The sequence below is a fragment of the Caloenas nicobarica genome, chromosome 1 (genome assembly GCF_036013445.1).
Source record: "Caloenas nicobarica isolate bCalNic1 chromosome 1, bCalNic1.hap1, whole genome shotgun sequence".
Lineage (NCBI taxonomy): Eukaryota > Metazoa > Chordata > Aves > Columbiformes > Columbidae > Caloenas > Caloenas nicobarica.
The window spans coordinates 86,584,500-86,603,732 of record NC_088245.1 but is presented as its reverse complement, the minus strand read 5'-3'; the positions used below and the strand labels follow the sequence as shown (position 1 = coordinate 86,603,732).

At 42.9% G+C, this 19,233-nt stretch overlaps 1 protein-coding gene across 2 annotated transcripts in view; it reads right to left on the bottom strand.

Moving 5' to 3' along the window:
* Positions 1-19,233, bottom strand: part of EPHB6 (EPH receptor B6) — a 75,288-nt gene that overhangs the window by 31,921 nt on the left and 24,134 nt on the right. The window contains exons 3-4 of one of the 2 annotated variants that reach the window (XM_065658245.1): positions 12,591-12,655; positions 9,748-10,444 (exon numbers count right to left, since the gene is read on the bottom strand). In XM_065658245.1, the coding sequence (XP_065514317.1) occupies positions 9,748-10,444; positions 12,591-12,655 (762 nt within the window). Of the gene's footprint in view, positions 1-344; positions 411-9,747; positions 10,445-12,590; positions 12,656-19,233 lie in introns of those variants that run through there. The other variant, XM_065658246.1, reaches the window with a different exon arrangement.

Here is a 19,233-nt window from a genome sequence, read left to right as displayed (position 1 = left end):
CAGTAAAGAAAGCCAGTTTATACAAGGCAGAGCAAGTATATTGCATAAAAGGCTATGCAAGATTTCATTAGTGCTGTGGACAGTCACTCCAAGTGACCAGACGCAGTCAACAGCTGCTTGTAGAAACCAACCAACCAACCACACAACACAGCAAAAACGCAAACCTTTGTATAGGGACATGGCGTCTGCTAATGGATAACAATGTTATCTACTTATACCACAAATGTACAATACTATAGAGACAACGATTTGGAAAAGGTAATCTTAACAAATGCTAGAAATCAAATGCATACAGCTATTCTCCCATATTTGCCCCACAAAATCTAATTTCTTCATCAATGCACCTTGCTTGCCTTTATATGCTTGCACCACATGCAAAGGCAGGTTACTGCTGTCTCCCATAGCACTGCCCAATATGCTATGCTTTTTGTGCTGTCACACTTAGGTAGTTTCTTGTTATCTCTTCTCCTTCTTACTCGTTGAGGCAGCATCTATTCTTGAATGTAATCCCAGAACTGTAAAAGTCAGTGAATGAAGAATTGTTTATTTATGCCGAAGAGCATTGTCAGCATGAAAACAGGTGACTTTACAGCAAATTACAGGTTTAAATAAGAAGAATGTTTCCACCAACTGAAGCAACAGGCTTCTGAGAAAGACTTCCAATACAAGCAGCAGACAGACAAAAAAAAAAAAAGGCACCTAACCACATTTATGAAGGAACCAGGCCTGTTTCTGAAGAGATTTTGCCATTGAGAGAAAAGTAGCAGACTGAATGCCTTATCCCATATTTAACATAAGCAGAATGTAAAGCAGGCACATAGACTCATTTATAATCACTACACTACATCTGAGTAAACTGGACAAATAAAATTCCATTGCAGCAAGAAAACAAATTTCAGTAATATTTCTCTGTCCTCACATGCTTCCTCTCTTTTGGGAGAAGAGGTGGAATTTATGCCATTTTGGCTAACATATTCCTCAGTGACCCAAAGAAATAGATGAAAGAGGGGTGCAAACAGTGAGTTAAAGTCTCTATTAAGATGTGTCATTTTTACAAGATGACTCAAGTACAAAACACAGGCTGTGATGGTTAATTTGTTTTCTATTAAAAACCAAACAAACAAAAGTTAAGTTACCACATGACAGAGAGAAAGGATCTTGAGAAGACTCTGTGTAAGAAAAAATCAAGAGAGCAGACTAGTATAACAGTACATGTCAAGCTCCACTTACACAGAGCACAGCCAAGTGGCATTCTCAGTAGCCCATGAACATCTCTGGTATGTGACATTCAGTCCATATTCTGTGCAGATATCCATGACAAGCTGCTCAGTCCCATTGCCAGTCAATCCAATCAGTGGAACCTAATATGCAATTCGGCTCACGTTAAAGCAAAGACCCAAGGAAAAATTCAGTTGCTCCTGGTTTCCATTCTCTCTGTTATCCAGATGGCATTATTGATATGTGCTATCAATTTTCAGCCACCCAATATTCCATTAGGTGCTGGGTCTTCTACTGTTCCTATGTCATTTCTGCAAGTCCTGAGTAGATGTCTTGGCTACACCAGGGTGTCTCAGATGGCCTTGGATGCTTACATGTGAAAAACTGAATAGAGCTGAGAGCTGACAGCTGGAAGCAGCCTCATGTTCGGAGACACTGATCCTCAAGGGGGACTTCAACCATCCTAATGTCTGCTGGAGGGGCAAGACAGTGGGGCATAAGCAATCCAGGACGCTCCTGGAAAGCATTAGTGACTACCTCCTGACCCAAGCAATACAGGAGGCAATGAGCGAGGTGCCCTGCTGGACCTCATCCTCACAAAATAGGAAGGGCTCACTGGCAATGTGAACGCTGAAGGCAGCCTTGCCTGCAGTGACCATGAGACAGTGGAGTTCAAGATCCTGAAAGGAGTGAGCAGAGTAAAAAGAAAACTCTCAGCCCTGGACTTCAGGACAACGGATTAGACCTGTTTGGGGATCTGCCTGGAGGACTCCCATGGGATAAGGCCCTGGAGAGAAGAAGGTTTGAACGAGACGCTTCTAGCTAAACTCAGACATAAAAAGGAAGTACACAGAAGGTGGAAGCAGGGACAGGTAACCCAGGAGAAACATGGAGGCACTGTCCAAGCCTGCAGAGACATGGTTAGGAAAGCCAAAGCCGACCTGAAAACAAACTAGTAAGGGATATCAAAAACAAGAACGGCTTCTCGAAGTACATAAGTGGCTAAAGGAAGACTAGAGAAAATGTGGGCCCACTGCTGGGTGGTGCAATTGATACAGGACATTTTCTTCACATCGGTCTTGACTAGCAAGACCAAGGAGAAGTCTGGAACAAGGAAGATCTTCCTCCTGGTGCAGGATCAGGTGAAAGAATATTTAAGCAAACTGGACCTACATAATTCTATGGGCCCTGATAGGATATGCCCATGAGGGAGCTGTCTGATGCCATTCTGAGGCCACCTTTGATAATCTTTAAATGACTGTGGTGACTGTAAGAGATGCCTGAGGACTGGAGGAAAACTAATGTCACTCCTTTCTCCAAGAAGGGTAAAAAGGAGGACACAGGGGAATGGAGACAGCTCAGCCTCACCTTGATCCCTGGGAAGATGACAGAGAAACAAGTCCTGGAAACCTTCTCCACGCACATGAAGGACAAGAAGGTAACTGTGAGTAGCCAGCATGGATTCTCAAAGGGGAACTCAGGCTTGACCAACCTTCTACGATGAAATTACTGGCTTGGTAGATGAGGCAAGAGCAGTAGATAGTGACTACCTTGACTTCAAGTAAGGCTTTCAACACTGTCTCCCATAATATCCTCATGCAGAACATAGTATGGGCCACACTTGGAGTCTTGTGTCCAGTTCTGGGCTCTCCAGTACAAGAGAGTCATGGACATACTGGAAAGAATCCAGCAAAGGGCCATAAAGATGATTAAGACACTACAGCATCTCTCTTAGGAGGAGAGCCTGAGACACCTGGGACCGTTCAGCCTGGAGAAGAGAAGGCTTCCAGGCACCTCATGAACGTGCACAAATACTTCAAGGAAGGATGCAAAGAAGATAGAGACAGGATTGTGGGTGGACAAGGAACAATGAATGGAATGTTCTTTACACTAGGCTACATGTCATTTCAGATGTTCAGAAGTTCCCCTGAGGGAGAAACTCGAGAAAAGAGTTTAAAGGAGACTGAAAAAAGTGTAAAGAAAAGCAACAAGGAAGAGACTCACCTGCCCAGTTCAACTCAGATGACAGAAATTACAGCTGAAGAACTACCGAGTGGAATCCAGAGCAACTTAGGAGGAAAGATCTCTCTGCAGTGATTGTTTTTGTATTGTCTAGCAAAAAAAAAAAAATGACTGCATAAACCTATAAACTCATACTGGTATTTCTAGGGGGGATGGCAGATACAGTGAAAAGATCATGCTTTGAAACCCTCTTTCTGCCCCTCAGTATTTCTACTTCCAGAAGAAGAATAGCAAAATGAAATCATAGAGCATACCACAAGCAAAGCCGGTTTGCAGTGATTAAACATGACTCACATCTCCTCCACCTTCCTAATGAAAAGCTCACTTTAAAAAAAAAAAAAAAGACTATGACCTAAAATTCATAGTTACTTATATTTAACATTTGCAATTTTGGCAAATAAGGCTGGACTGACTACATTAGACACTCACTGGCCTCCATGTAGCTAAAGAATGGCCTTCACAGGCCATACAGCTATCACACGCCTTCTGCTTCCACCTAAAAGCCCTGAACTTGCCTCTGCATCCAGTCAAGGAACTGCTTACATTCATGAGTACTTTTATCCCTTTCCAAAATTCCCTAAGATATGCTACCTCACTGCACTCAGGACTTCAGCCCACAGAGGGCAAGAAGAATAGGTAGAAGCTATTTCCTTTTATTCCAGCAGTTAAAGTTAGCCTAGGGCTGTCTTTCCACACACAGACAGAATCCATCTCTCACTATGAGATTTTTCAGTTTTCATGTACCTTACATTCCCTTCTTACTGCTTAACAAATTTAATTTCGTTCTACAAGAAGGTTACCCACCTAGTGGACCAAGGGAAGCCTGTCGATGTGATCTTTTTTGATTTGAGTAAAGCCTTTGATACTGTCTCTCACAGTATCCTCCTGGACAACATGTCCAGCATACAGCTGGATAAACACATAACGCAGTGGGTGAGCAATCGGCTGATAGGCCGGGCTCAAAGGGTTCTAGTAAATGGGGATATGTTGGGCCGGCAACCAGTCACTAGCGGGGTTCCGCAGGGATCCATCTTAGGGCCAGCACTCTTCAATGTCTTTATAAATGATTTGGACATAGGACTAGAGGGAATACTTAGTAAGTTTGCTGATGACACAAAATTGGGAGGAGCTGTCGACACTCTCAAGGGCAGAGAGGCCCTGTAGAGGAATCTGAACAAATTGGAGAAATGGGCAATCACCAATCGCATGAAGTTCAACAAAGGCAAGTGCCGAAAATTGCACCTGGGACATGGCAACCCTTGCTGTACATACAGACTTGGGGGCGAGGGGTTCTGGTCAATGGCAAGTTGAACATGAGCCAGCAGTGTGCCCTGGCAGCCAAGAGGGCTAACCATGTCCTGGAGTGTATCAAGCACAGCATTGCCAGCCAGACAAGGGAGGTGATTTTCCCGGTCTACTCTGCACTGGTGTGGCCTCCCTGGAGTACTGTGTGCAGTTCTGGGCACCACAGTATAAAAAATATATTAAGCTACTGGAGAGTGTCCAGAAGAGCGCTACAAAGTCAGTGAAGGGTTTGGAGGGGAAGCTATATGAGGAGTGGCTAAAGTCAACTCGGTTTGTTCAGCCTGGAGATGAGGAGACTAAGGGGAGACCTCCTAACAGACTACAGTTTCCTTACAAGGAGTGGAGGAGGGGCAGGTGCTGATCTCTTCTCTTTGGCGACCAATTACAGAAGCCAAGGGAATGGCAGGAAGATGTGCCAGCAGAGGTTTAGGTTGGACATTAGGAAAAGGTTCTTCACCCAGAGGGTGGTGGAGCACTGGAACAGGCTCCCCAGGGAGGTGTCACGGCCCCAAGCCTGTCAATGTTCAAGAATAGACTGGACAATGCCCTCAGACACACGGTGTGAACTGTGGAATTGTCATTTGCAGGGACAGGAGTTGGAATCAATGATCCTTGTGGGTTCCTTCCAGCTCAGGACATTCTATGATTCCTTGAACACCAGTTAAACCACAGGCCTTGTCACTGGGGATAGTATGACTTGATCATCCCCCAGGCACCAGTACTTTCCAAGAAAACACAGATTTAGTTCTCATTTATTCACAATATCCAATGCAAGAATAGAGGATTGCAGAGCTAGCACCTCAGGGGGCAAAGCAAGTTGCCACTTTCCATCAAGTCAAGGTTACTAAGAAAGGAGAAAGCAGAGTTCAGATTGTGCAAGTGATTTTCTCTCAGGTTTTCTCAGTCACTTTTCATATCTTGACACAGCGTCAGAATGCCACAACAGCTGGGTACAGCTCATCTCAAAGACACTGACCCAATTTTCCTCAGCTCCGCCCTACAATACTCGCCCCTGCGTTGCCTGTATTGACCTGACTGCTCACTGGAGACAAGTTCCACCTGGGAGGCCAGAGGAACAATTTCTGACAGACATCTAGCAATAACAAATATCAAAACCGGCAGAGAAAAGTGCTGGAATAATGGAATGTGGAGTGGGGGATGTGTGTGAAGAAAATGAAAATGGGGAGGGGACAGACCAAGAACCAAAGAAGTTGAGAGAGAAAAAGTCAGCAAAAAGGTCACTTGGATAATAAGGGCAGAGAAAAAATATTCCAAGCAAAACAAAATACAGCACGGGGAGAGGGACCAAGAAGGGCAGCTGGAAACTTCAACAGAGCTTTAGGTACCCCCAGCAGTGTTGTTAGGGAATGTGATAGAGGTGACACTGACATTTTGTACCCAAGTATGATTTGGAACTGAGCTGAGACATAGGAAGACATTTAGAGCAGCATAAATTGCTCTCTTCTTGACTGAGACAAGCAATCTGTTTCTCATATGGGAGTTCTGCTCCCAGGTGTACTGTGGGGCAGCAAGAATGATTACTAGACATATGAGTGTTGAAAATGAAGAGAGTGTCAAAGCTGTCATTGGAGTCAAACTTGGAGGGATAAATGGACATAGCCAAATTTGAGGCCTAGGGAAAACTGGATGTGCAGAGCTATGCAGGGCTCAAATGAGAATTACTCTAGGCAAAGCAAGATCAGCATGCAGTATGGACTATGCCACTTGCTTTAACTAGATAATGGGAGGCACTGCTAGAATAAGCCCCGAGCTGAATCAACTGTAAAGAGGGACAGAGTTTGGCAGTTACAGAGGGCAGGAAGATGGAAAGGATTTAATAATTTATCATATTGTAGAAATACAATTTAGACATTGCTGTTATAATGCAAGAAAGATGGCATAACTAGCATGCAGAAGACACAGTAGAAAATAAAAATCTAAGTAACTCTTAGATAAAACACTCCTTCCCCCGTCTCCAAGAAATAAGCCTATGATTAGCTAGATATAGGAAAAAAAGCAAACTACTTGAAAAGCACCAAAATGTTTGTGCATGTAGCAGCATAAGGCTGGAGAAGCTGATGAAAGGAGCAAAATGTAAGAAAAAAAATATAAATACGTAACCTAGCAGAAGACACCAAACATTATTATCAACAGTGAGTTTACCTTCAAGTTAAAGCTCTTACTCAGAAGCAGAAAAATACACTGAAGATAAGGTTGTGAGGGGGTGGAACTTACGGCTGGCATCAGCCACCAAATGGGAGGATAATAAAGAGGTGTAGGCACAAAGTGGAAGAACATGGGAAAACAGACACAAGTTGTAATAATCTCTTATTACATCTAATTACAATCTTCCATATAGGAAAAAGAAATTTCATCATGGGAGTCATCAAACATTGGAACAGTTGCCCAGCAATACTGTGGAATCTTCAACTCTATGAAAAATGAAAACTAGACTAGAATAGGCCTTGAGTGACCTAATCCAATTTGGTCCTGCTTTGAGCATGGGGTCAGAGCAGATGACTTCCACAGGTCCCTGCAATGTAAATTATTGTATGGTTTTAAAGGAAGCAACTTTTAAGCCATTAAAATTTGAGAAGAGCTTATTGTGTATTTTCTTATTTTTTGCTAATAGTATATGCATATTTTTAGCAGACTACTGAGGCTTCTGCTTTAACATAAATCTTAACATTTCCTTAGCCGCACATACTGAAAAAAGTTTACTCAGGCTGGTAAGGAAGGACATCTTTTAATAACACAAAAATAATCATGCAATATTCTTCCCAAATGAGCCCTCAAACAGCTGTGTGCACAGTTACTGGCTTCTGCAGTTATCAGTAAGACAGATGTGATTCATCCTGCAATCAGAAGGGACTACATAGAGCCACAGGACACAGGCAATTTTATAGAACCCTCTTCTCCATCTGACTTCTTTGTATATACTTGTATCCTACAGAAGAAGAGCCAATTACAGCTCCTACAGAAGACAGGCAGATCTTTTGCTTCCTCAATACTCTCAGAAACATCCAGGGAAAGAAGGAAGAAGAAAGAAGAAAGAGCCATGTGGTGGATTAACCTTGGCAAACAGCCAAAAGCCCACCCAGTCACTCTCTCACTCCACCTCCTCAGCAAGACATACTGAGAAAATAGGATGAGAAAGCTTGTGGGTAGAATCATAGGAACACAACCAACACATTTTGATTGGAAGAGACCCTCGAGATCACTGATTTAAACACTGGCACTAAACAATGTCCCTACAAACCTCACCTACACATCTTTTAAACACCTCCAGGGATGGTGACTCCATCACTTCCCTGGGCAGCCTGTTTCAATGCCTGACAACCCTTTCCATGAAAAAATTTTCCTAATATCCTATCCAAACCTCCCCTGGCACCACTTGAGGCCATTTTCTCTTGTCCTATCACTTGCTACTTGGGAGAAGAGACCAAAACCCTCCATGCAATAACCTCCTTTCAGATAGTTGTAGACAGCAATAAGGTATCCCCTCAGCCTCCTTTCTCCAGGCTAAGCAGCACCAGTTCCCTCAGCTGCTCCTCATAAGACTTGTTTTCTAGACCCTTCACCAGCTTCACACTATTTGGTTGTGTTTGGCTGTTCTAAGCTGCTTATGGAACATCAGGAAGTAAATGATGGGAGCAGTGTTTTGTAGTTTAATAAACTGTCATAATTTCATTTATTCTTTAAAATATTTACCATTTTCATCTATGTACAGCTTCCGTGATAATGGGGCTGCAAGGGAGTATAAGCTTTCATTGAACACTTGAAAAAAAATCAAGACTTTTTTTTAAAGTCCCTATTTTTATTTGTCAAGCCTAATTTCCACAATTCTGAGTGCTTAAGACTATTATTTGATACTGAATTATTGACTGGCACTTTACCTAGATACTGAACTAATCATGCTACTGATGCACACAGCAAAGCTAATGCCTTATAGAGCTGCTCTATGTCTGTCTGAGCTTTCTGTCTCTGTAGCAGCACTATATGAATGTAGTTACACTTCTCTCGGAAAAGAGCAGGATAAAAAGGCACACACATTTTAATCACTCTCAAAGCTCAAACAAACAAAAATAACTTACCTTTATTGATTGCTTTATATGTCTCTAGCACAATGAACTTTGTTTTAATAAAGTTATTTTGCATTACCCCAATCACTTTATGAAACAGGAATTTAAAGTAACATTGACAACCATTAACTATCCATATTGCACTCGGTGTTAACCAGAATATTTGTACTCTCAATGTCCCAGTCAAAATCTTATTTGAATAAATTACAATCCAATTTCAAAATTGTGTCTGCAGTCAAAACTGTGTTCCACATTACATTTAATTTTTTAGAGTACCACGTGTGGTGCAGCAACATTTTACATCGATGATAGATTTTGAGTAGATGCGAATTAAAACCAACAAAGCACCAGAAGAATATTATACACAAAATTATATAACCAACATAAGCAGTTTGGTCTAATGGACTGTCTCCAGCTTGACAAAGGAAGACAGTCATGACATTAGACTGGGTGTTCACACTTGGCCAGATTTTGGCCCAATGCCATTACTGGATGACACGTAATATATTCTACTTATTCCTACAAGCATTTCACAGAAAATACCATGAACTCCAGGGCAGAGAGCACATTAGAGGTAATGATAATACCATTATAACTGGTTTTTCTTCCCAAGCTAGGCTCATAGAACCCTGCTATATGTTCCCTGTCCCAAGAACAGGTTGCTGCCTTTTCCCCTTTCTCTTTTTAGTCACTAGTTCCAACAGCACTAGCAAAAGGCCCAAATTGAGTTAGGATGGTAGAGTGTATTAGCTCCAGGCTCAGCTTTGCTCTATGTGGCATCTCTCCTCTAATGCTGTTGCCCCTCGGTGAAGTAGTGGAACTATGTTAGAGTTGGCTAGTTACAACTCCTGATAATTTTGTATATGTAGCACAACAGGCTGTCTGTGGTGGCAGCTTGAACTAAGGCCTGAGTGGGGTTTCCGACAATGTTCTTAGCACCAAGAAGTGGTCACTCCAACTGCAGTCTGAGGCACTAAAAGTGTCAGAAAAGGCTGCAATCAGCGTTCTCTGTGAGAAATTATTTAATCTCCTAGCTCTGTGAACTTTTGGCAAATGTCAAATACTACTAACGTCAACGAAGAAGTGTCTGCCTAAGAGGTGGGGAAAAAGGGTCTCTCACCTTGGCAGACTCGTTCATCATCAATAGGCTGGTAGCCAGCCTTGCAGACACATCGTCCAATGGCCACCATCCACTCCCCTTCTCCATTACAGTGCAACCGAACACCTGAAGATCCAGTCGTGCTTGTCTCTTCAGCATTTGGTACACATATCCCTGGTGACTCCACCAGTGAGGTCCTCTCCCCTCCAGCAAAAGTTTCAGGGAAGGAGGCAAATCCTTTCACAACAGCTGGGCACTTGTAGAAAAAGACTTGGACTGCCACCAGGGACATGCAGGCTCCTGAGTCCTGGAAGGCCAGGTAGAAACCGTGCTTGGTTAGTGGCCCAAAGCTACGTACTTTAACATTCATCTTCACCACCTTCCCAGTGCTGTCCACCTGGGAAAAGCTTTCATCAGCCGCAATAGTGTCCACTTTGGTCCAGGGGCCCTCACGCCACTCTGGCAGTTCCTGAGAGGCTAAGTCAGCCTCCGACTGGTGGTAGTAGAGTGTGAAAGTCTCCTTGCAAGAAGAAGCCACAATGCGCATGCTGGCACAGTCTCTCACTGAGAAACGGAGGCGGACATGGACTCGGTGGGCTCCGCGACGCTCTATGAAGTGAGTGCGCAACCAGTTATTCTGACCTGGTTCAGCCACGTTACAGACATCAAAGGTTCGGATCGGGCGTTTCTTGTCATCCAGTACACTTACCTCATCCCACTACAATGGATATATGGGAGACAAAAGGAAGAAAAAATAGTAAAAAAAAAAAAATAGATTCAGTGTTCAACTGCACCAAAAATATAGGACAGGCCTTCTTCTTCTCCTCCCTTCTCCTTGCCAAGAATTGAACCTGCTGATGGCACATGCAGCGTAGGACTCTAGACAGGACAAATATGACCCTGTAAAGAAGAGCTGTTGAAGTCTGCAACTAAGAACTGTTGTGACAGAAAATGTAATTCATGCAAACCTGTCACATGGCATTGAGAATCTTAAAATCAGAGAGTCACACTTTCTTCCCTCCTGTTTCTCCATCTCTGATTTCCAGAGACAAGATGCACAACACAAACAAATGATGCAGAGAAACAAGACCCTGTTCTTTGGATAAAACATTAAAGCAGAAGTCCCTCCTACCCAACTTCATCACAGTTGGAGCTGTGCTCTGTCATCTCCAATGCACACAAGCCAAATCAGGATGGCCACTATGAGGGCAAGTCCAGGATCTGGTTTGTGCCAGCAAGAAGACACAAGGGACGGACAGGGAGAGGTAGAAGCAGGCTACTGCATGAAGCTGTAAGGGAAACCCTTCCTTACCTCTCAAATAGCTTTACAGAATAGGTACAAGGCCCTGGGTATGACAGACGAAAGACATAATGAGATAGAAGAGGAGGAACCAGTGCAAGCACTCTTGCCAAGGTCAGATTGACTAACTCCTATCAACAAGACCTGCATTAAGACCAGTGCCAAGAAGAAAAAGCAGCAAGTTATGGTCATTGGTGATTCCCTTCTGTGCAAAACAGAAGCACATATTTGCAGACTTGACCCTCTTTTCAGGGCAGTTTGATGCCTCCCTGTGGCTCTGATTAGTGATGTCACTAGACAATGGAAGAGCTTAGTACAGCTTTCGGACTATTATCCACTTTAGCCCTTTCAGGTGAGTACTAATGATGTTGCAACAAAAAGTCTAAGGTTGATCAAAAGAGATGTCAGGGCCCTGGGAAGAATGCTAAAAAATTCGGGAGCACAGGTAGTGTTTTCCTCAGTCTTCCCAGTAATGGGGAAAGACTTTGGAAGAAATAGGTGATCCCAAGACATCAATACCTGGCTTCAGGACTGATGCCTCCACCAAAACGCTGGTTTAATAACCATGGAAGAGTCTTCAAGGCACAAGGTATGCTGGGGCCTGATGGGATGCACCTGTCCCAGTGAGGGAATTGAATCTTTGCTCATAAGCTGGCAGGACTAATTGAGAGGGTTTTAATTTAGAATTGATGAGGGAAGGGGATACCAACAGGAGAGCTGAAGGTAAGCCAAAGGTTGGCATGGCATCACCTGAGGGTGGCAATGCTAGTTGGAACACTTATGCTGCTCCTGAGAGCATGGAGGGCTCAGAAGCATATCTGAAATGCTTGTACACCAAAGTATACAGTATGAAAAACAGACAGGATGAACTGGAAGCATTGGTCACTTCCCAGAGCTATGATACCACTGGTATTAGTGAGACTTGGTGGAATGAGTCACACAACTGGGGTGCTGGGATGGAGGGCTACAGGCTGTTCGGGAGTGACAGGAGAACTGTTCAGAATTGACATCAGGAAACATTACTTTACTGAGAGGGAGGTCAAACACTCAAACAGGCTTCCTGGAGATGTGGTCAATGCTCCATGCCTGTCAGTGTGTAAGAGGCATTTGGACAACGCCCTTAACACACTTTAACTTTTGGTGAGCGCTGAAGTGGACAGGCAGTTGGACTAGATGGTCATTGTAGGTCTCTTCCAACTGAAATGATTCTATTCTATTCTATTCTATTCTATTCTATTCTATTCTATTCTATTCTATTCTATTCTATTCTACTCTACTCTACTCTTCTCTACTCTAATTTCCTATTCTATTCTGTCTGTGTGGAGGGATGGCTGGAGACCTCATAAGTGGAGGGTAGAAGAGCAAGGAGAGAGGAGGTGGCAGTAGTATCCCACCCAGTATCCTTCTCTTTTAACATTCTGGCTTTGCATAAGATACCATGTTCAAATTGTTATATGTACAAAATGCATTTTAAAAGTCTCATTGGCTAGTTTCCCTTTCTTCATCAGTTGCATGCATGCCTTCCCAGCAGAGGTGCCATCAAAAGGACAAGAGAAATGCTTACCCCATTAGAAGGGTGGGTGGTCCAGCCAATCTCTGATGTCTCTCCAGTTGTATCCAGAAGTATTTCTGTTTACATATATATATATATAAAAAAAAGGTGAGGCTAAAATCTTATCTGTCCTTCACAAGATTTCCTCTGGAAAAAAAACCCAAAACCGCACAAACAAACAAACCAACCCAAAATTTAAAAAAAAAAAGAAAAAACCAAAACAACAACAACAACAAAAAACAAAACCAAAACCCCAAAAAACAAAACAAAAAAACCCCCCACAAAACAACACAAAAACAAACACAGGAAACCAAACCACAAAATATGTCCTGTAGAGGGCTTACAAACAGAATATACATTCATGTTTTGAGACTAAATATGACAGGCTACATTCATGCTAACAAATTAAGCAGGGGCAAGACAGAGGCAGAGGTACTGGGCACATAGTCAACCCCACTCATGATTAGCAAGTTGCTTGGCAATATAGTGGGCAGACAAAAAACTTTCCTAGGCAAACTGTAAACACACTGGCAGTGTTGAGCAGAGTTGTCATAATGAGCAGTACAGTACATTCTCTTTTGGAAAGGCAAGGGTGGGACAGAGAGATAAGTTATATAAATGCATGCCAGTCTCCTGAGGACCATGGTTGACCATTTTGCTTATAGGTGTAAATGTGGGCACAAGGCCAAGATACTTTTGTTTCCAGCTCTGGAACCAAATTTCTGTGGGAGTTTAGGATGATGACCCAGTTGATCCTGCAATGGATTCACTCTGTTCTGGAGTTGGGCATTAGGCTGCAAGCCTGTGTACAAGTCCCAATTTTATCAGAAGAGCAATATTAAATAGTCTCTTGCAACATACTGCTCATGAGTAGCGTACATGCAGAACTTCACAGACCTAACTTATCCCAACAACTATCTGCATTTCCTTTGTTATTAAATCTACCACTGGAGACAGGTACCAGGCTTGACTGCTCTTAGAGATGTTATTCTCTGCTCAGGTACAAAGAAATACAGCACAAGCTATACACATAGTATTCTCCAGAAGTGAACGTCAAGATCTGAGACCACCCTGGAAGTTACTGGCATGCAAGCATGTACACTTTTCCGTTTACATTTAATTTATAGTAAGGACATAGGGGAAGACAACAACTCGGTCAAATAGGTATTTACATGTGTTGATATGTACTACAGAAATTAACTTCTTTTTCTTAAATTCTGGAAGGTCAATCTCTTGTTTGTTCATTGTCATTTTCATTTTTCTATCTTGTTGCTTTGTTTATGTGCTTCGTCAACCAAGATAAGAGTTAACTTTCCACAGAAAGCTGGTAGTACAACACAGCCAGGAGAGCTGATGCGAAACTAGCCAAAGGAGTGTTCGATATTATATAAAGTAATTGTCCATCTAAAACTGGGGGCTGACTGTAGGGGGTGAGGCACTAAGTCTCACTGCTGAGAAGTGTGGTGGTCCAGGATGTTCTTTGGGAGAGCACAGTTCAGTGCTATTGTTTCAACCAGGAGCTGCTGTCCCAGACAGGCGCCAAGTTTCAGTGTGAGCTGAAGTCTGGAGTTCTTCTCAGGGGAACAGTTACTTGGAAAACAAGCCACACATCGGTGTTGCCACATAATGAGAGATTGTATTGTGTATCCCTAGCTTTCTATGTTCTTTCATTATTATTATTATTGCTATTGAGGGGTTTTTTTGTTTGTGGTTTGTGGGTTTTTTTGTTTAGTTTAGTTTTTCTTTTTCACTGTTCCATTAAACTGTTCTTATCCCAACTCATGAATTTTGACTTTTGTTTCCTGATTCTGCTCCCTATCCCACCAGATGTGGGAAAGGGGTGAGCAAGCAGAACATGGTTCTAGTCGCTGGCTGGTGACAGGGGGCTGGGGTTAAACCACAACCATTTAAGGAAAACCCAAAAAAAAACCCAAACAGAAAAACCCAAAACTTAATGGATTGCTGATTTCGCTGTCCCTATTAGTGCTCCTGAGGATTCACTCCACATTAATCAGCAGAAAGACTAGACTCATCCAAAAGCAACCAGGATCATGTGTGCAACTTTATCGAGACCTCAGGTTTCTTCATTATCTCTGAAATTATGTCTCCTATACTCCTACAGGAGATCGTATATTAATATTTCCTAGATCTTCCTGAGGAACTGATGCAGTTCCTTGCTTCAAAAGCTGTGCAAAATACCTAGGCTGACTTGCCAGTACTGGAAAGAGCTACTGGTTACAGCCAAGGCACAACCCCAGTAAAAGTACCTAACAGACCTCAGAAATGCTGAGCAGCTCAGTACTTGAGGATAGCTCAGCTCAGATGGCTCCACTGAGCAGCAAAACATCTAAGAAAGGCCTATGCCTCCTTGAGGCATAGTCTTCCCCTAGGCTGTCCTGGTAGCAGAGGGACTTGGCATTCCCCCATGCACATTACTGTCTCAATTGCACAGTTTGGCACAGGGGTTAGAATCATAGAATCATTTTGATTGGAAGAGACTCTCAGAATCATCGAGTCCAACAGTTAACCTATCTCTGGCACTAAACCATGTCCCTAAGAAACTCATCTATGCATCTTCTAACCACCTCCAGGGATGGTGACGCCATCACTTCCCTGGGCAGCCTGTTTCAATGCCTGACAACCCTTTCCATGAAAAAATTTTCCTAATATCCTATCTGAACCTCCCCTGGCACCACTTGAGGCCATTTCCTCTCGTCCTATCACCTGCTACTTGGGAGAAGAGCCCAACACCCTCCATGCTATAACCTCCTTTCAGATAGTTGTAGACAGCAATAAGGTCACCCCTCAGCCTCCTTTCTCCAGGCTACACAGCCCCAGTTCCCTCAGCTGCTCTTCATAAGACTTGTTCTCTAGACTCTTCACCAGCTTTGTCGCCCTTCTCTGAACTCTCTCCAGTATCTCAGTGTCTTTCTTGTAGTGAGGTGTTTTTTTTTTTTTTTTTTTAAGAGAGTGCAGGGTTGCACTCTGTTATGTCAGTACTCTGCCATTGGGTTCCCAAATCTGGTTTTGATATGCTGGAATAATTAACAAGGTCATTTTCTAACAAAGAACTTCTTTTCTAATCAGGTCTGAGTCTCCAATTTACTAATGTATTAATATAATGCAACTACCCCATGGAAAATCTATGTGAAAATAAAATAAAGGTGATTAGAGCATGGGAAGGCAGATGAAAAGTGAGAAAGGAAAGGAGAAGAGACAAAATAGAAAAGACTTGCTCAGCAGCCTGGGCTCCTCCATGACTGTCAGGAAGCATATTCTCTATACAGCTTTTCACTAGTGAGCAAGGTAATCATTATCAAGCACATGAACATTTCACAGGTTGGTCAATTTAGCTGAACAGATCAGTACTATCTGCACCAAAGAACAGCAGAATATTGGTCTGGCCCAGCACACTGAGGATGTGGAATGCTACATCAGTACTAATAAAGTGGCAGAGTGACTGTTTATACCTGTACACTGGTATGTAGTCATTCATATTGTTAAATTATTAGCACAGTCATGGGTTTGGCCCATGCTAACTAACCTTCTTCCAAACAATGAGTACTACAAGGACTACTTGGTTTGTTCAGCCTGGAGAAGAGGAGACCAAGGGGAGACCTCATCGCGGTCTACAGCTTCCTCACAAGAAGAGGAGGGGAGCAGGTGCTGACCTCTTCTCTTTGGTGACCAATGACAGAAGCCGAGGGAATGGCAGGAAGGTGTGCCAGCAGAGGTTTAGGTTAGACATTAGGAAAAGGTTCTTCACCCAGAGGGTGGTGGAGCACTGGAACAGGCTCCCCAGGGAAGCAGTCATGGCCACGAGCCTGTCGATGTTCAAGAAGAGACTGGACAATGCTCTCAGACACACGGTGTGAACTGTGCAATTGTCATTTGCAGGGACAGGAGCTGGAATCAGTGTATATGCAGCTAGTGTGATTGGGGATCTGATTCAAGGCACACAGCCAGTAGGAAAGGGAGGAAAAAAATAGTGAGGGACTTCTGATCATAGGTCATCAAATGAGATTTATGCACAAAAAATTCTTGTGTACTTTTCTTATTTTTCTAATGCTTCCTGAATATAAAATATTCACTGTGAGAAGGACAGTTCTGTTTGCTTCAGGCTGCCTATGAAATATTAATGTGCTTGAATGACAACATACCAGTGTACAGGTATAAGCAGTCACTCTGCCACTTTGTCAGTACTGATGTAGCATTCCATATCCTCAGTGTGCTGGGCCAGACTAGTATTCTGCTTTTCTTTAGCGCAGATAGCAATGATCTGTTCAGCTGAATTTACCAACCTGGAAGAAAAATGGCTTACATTCTTTCTATCTTGCTCAAAATCAAGGGTCTTGAAAGATCAGATTGGACCCAGGCCCAGGACAGTCAATGATACTGCTAGAGACAACACTTACTGAGGTAACCTCAGAGTATCAACAGAACAATATTCCACTCTGGGTTAAAAATTAGGAAAAATCAAGGTACCTGAGCAATGTGGAGTCTTTCAAACACATAAAATGATGACATTTCTTCGACTCCTGTTTTAATATTACATATTTGAAGAATGAGATTCCAATTTCTTATTAAGATTCTTATTAAGATTTTAGTTCAAGGAAGACAAAAGTAGCTGATCAGAGATCCCCTAAACTAAACAAACAAACAAACAAAAAACCACACACACAAACCACCAAAACAGAACAAACAAACAACAAAACCAAACTAAACTACACACTCATTTCAGTGTCCTCTGTCCTCGAAAGGGTCAAAAAAATCCCCAAAACTTATGCTACTACCAGTCTATATTTACACCACAAATCAATCTCTTGGCCTGCACTATTCTACAATGTCAACGTGAAGATCAACTGGGCAGAGGCTGGAAGTTGCTACAATATTACAGATCACGCTGTTGAGAATAGGCACGTTAATGATTTTCAGATTTTGGTTAGCCTATACTTTCAAGCAAGGCACTTTAGTGCTCGTGTTACAGGCAAAATGTTCCCTTGATGCAAAAGGATGACTATTCACCCAAGGATGATTGACCTTTGGACAACCTTCATGAAGGCAGAGATGACCTAACCACTTTCCTGACTGAAGAACACTCGTCCTCAGTGTATTCATAGTGGAGTGGTGCAAGAGGGAATTATACAACACAAGTCTAGGTAAACTATAGCCACTGAAGAGAAAGTTGATCCTGAGAAGACAGTGAAAGAATCCCTTCACCTGTGGGATTAGAAGCTGGTGCTAAGAATCACCAGACCATAGAAACACAGAATGAAACAAGCTGGAAGGGAGGTATAGAGGTCATCTTTATCAACACCCCTCTCAAGGCCAGGCTAAATTACAGTAGGTTGCTCAAGGCCTTGTCCAGTTGAATTCTGAATATATCCAAACGTATACATACGTTGGTAGATAGGGCAAATAGGGTATAAGACAATACTCAGTTTGCTTTGGTCTGCAGCTAAATGCCACAAGCAGCAAAGCTCTCTGGCTTAATAGACTTTTGGAAAACGACTGAAATATTACTGGGCTTATTCTGCTTTGTATGATCATGCCTTGAACATGAAGAAGATAGCGAACACTCTCCAAGAGTGCTGGAAAGAGAAAGCATTCTCTAGTCTTGAGCAAAAATATTGTCAGGGGTTGCCAAATCCAGTAACCTCATGTAAGAAAGGCTGCTGCAGCTCCATGTACCCAGGTCCAGCCAATAGCAAGGTTGAGTGTGTAGCACTGCATATATACAAATGGCCAGCTACAAAGATCAACACAGACAGAAACACTCACCAGTCATACAAACAGAAACAGCACCATCAACAGCCTCATCCTGCTCCCCTTTCTGGCTGCTCAGGATGAAGGTCTGTTAGTGGGAAATTTATATGCATTTACGTAGAATATGGAACCCTGCAAGAACTGTCCTTAAACATCCAGTCTCCAGTAGCTGACCTCTGGATCTGTGGTCTCCCCATTTGCTGGCACCTGTACATATAAGCACCAGAAGCTTGTAGTACTCATCTAGGGTATACATCCCTTCACACATACATACAGGCATACCATGGATCCTCTACTAACTGGTCTTAGGCATGAGTCTACCCAGTAGCTGGCCCTGGATTCTTGTTCTCTCAGGTTGCTGGCACTTGGACGTGTGAGCCCCCAAGGCCTGCAGCCAGTTGGTGAAGCGTTGCCGCACTCCACAGAACCCCACTTACACATACATGCACAGGCACACATACTATGGATCGCTCCAGTAACTGGCCTTAGACACTCCTACAAGCCTTAAGCAAGTGGGCAGGTAGAAAAAAAATGAATCATATAACCAAACAGCAGTTAAATAAAATTTGTCAAAAAACTAATTTGAAGTAGAATCAAGCACTACCTTTAGTGCTGCTCAGAATTAAAGTAAAGCCTTAAGCCAAGGAAAACTTAAATATTTTCTTTCAAGCCAGGACATCAAGTTTTTGTCAAAGCTTTCTCAGGTCAACCTTTAGGAGAGAACTGGAATGGACTGTTCCAGGGGTTGCTGACGGCCTTTACTACAATCAAGATTAAAGAGCAACCTGCCTGGATTCACTATTCAAGAGTGAAGAAAGCACCAGATGTTGGAACCAGTAGGACCTAACACTTTACAGTTCTCTCAATGTTGATCTTAGTGACTCTAAAA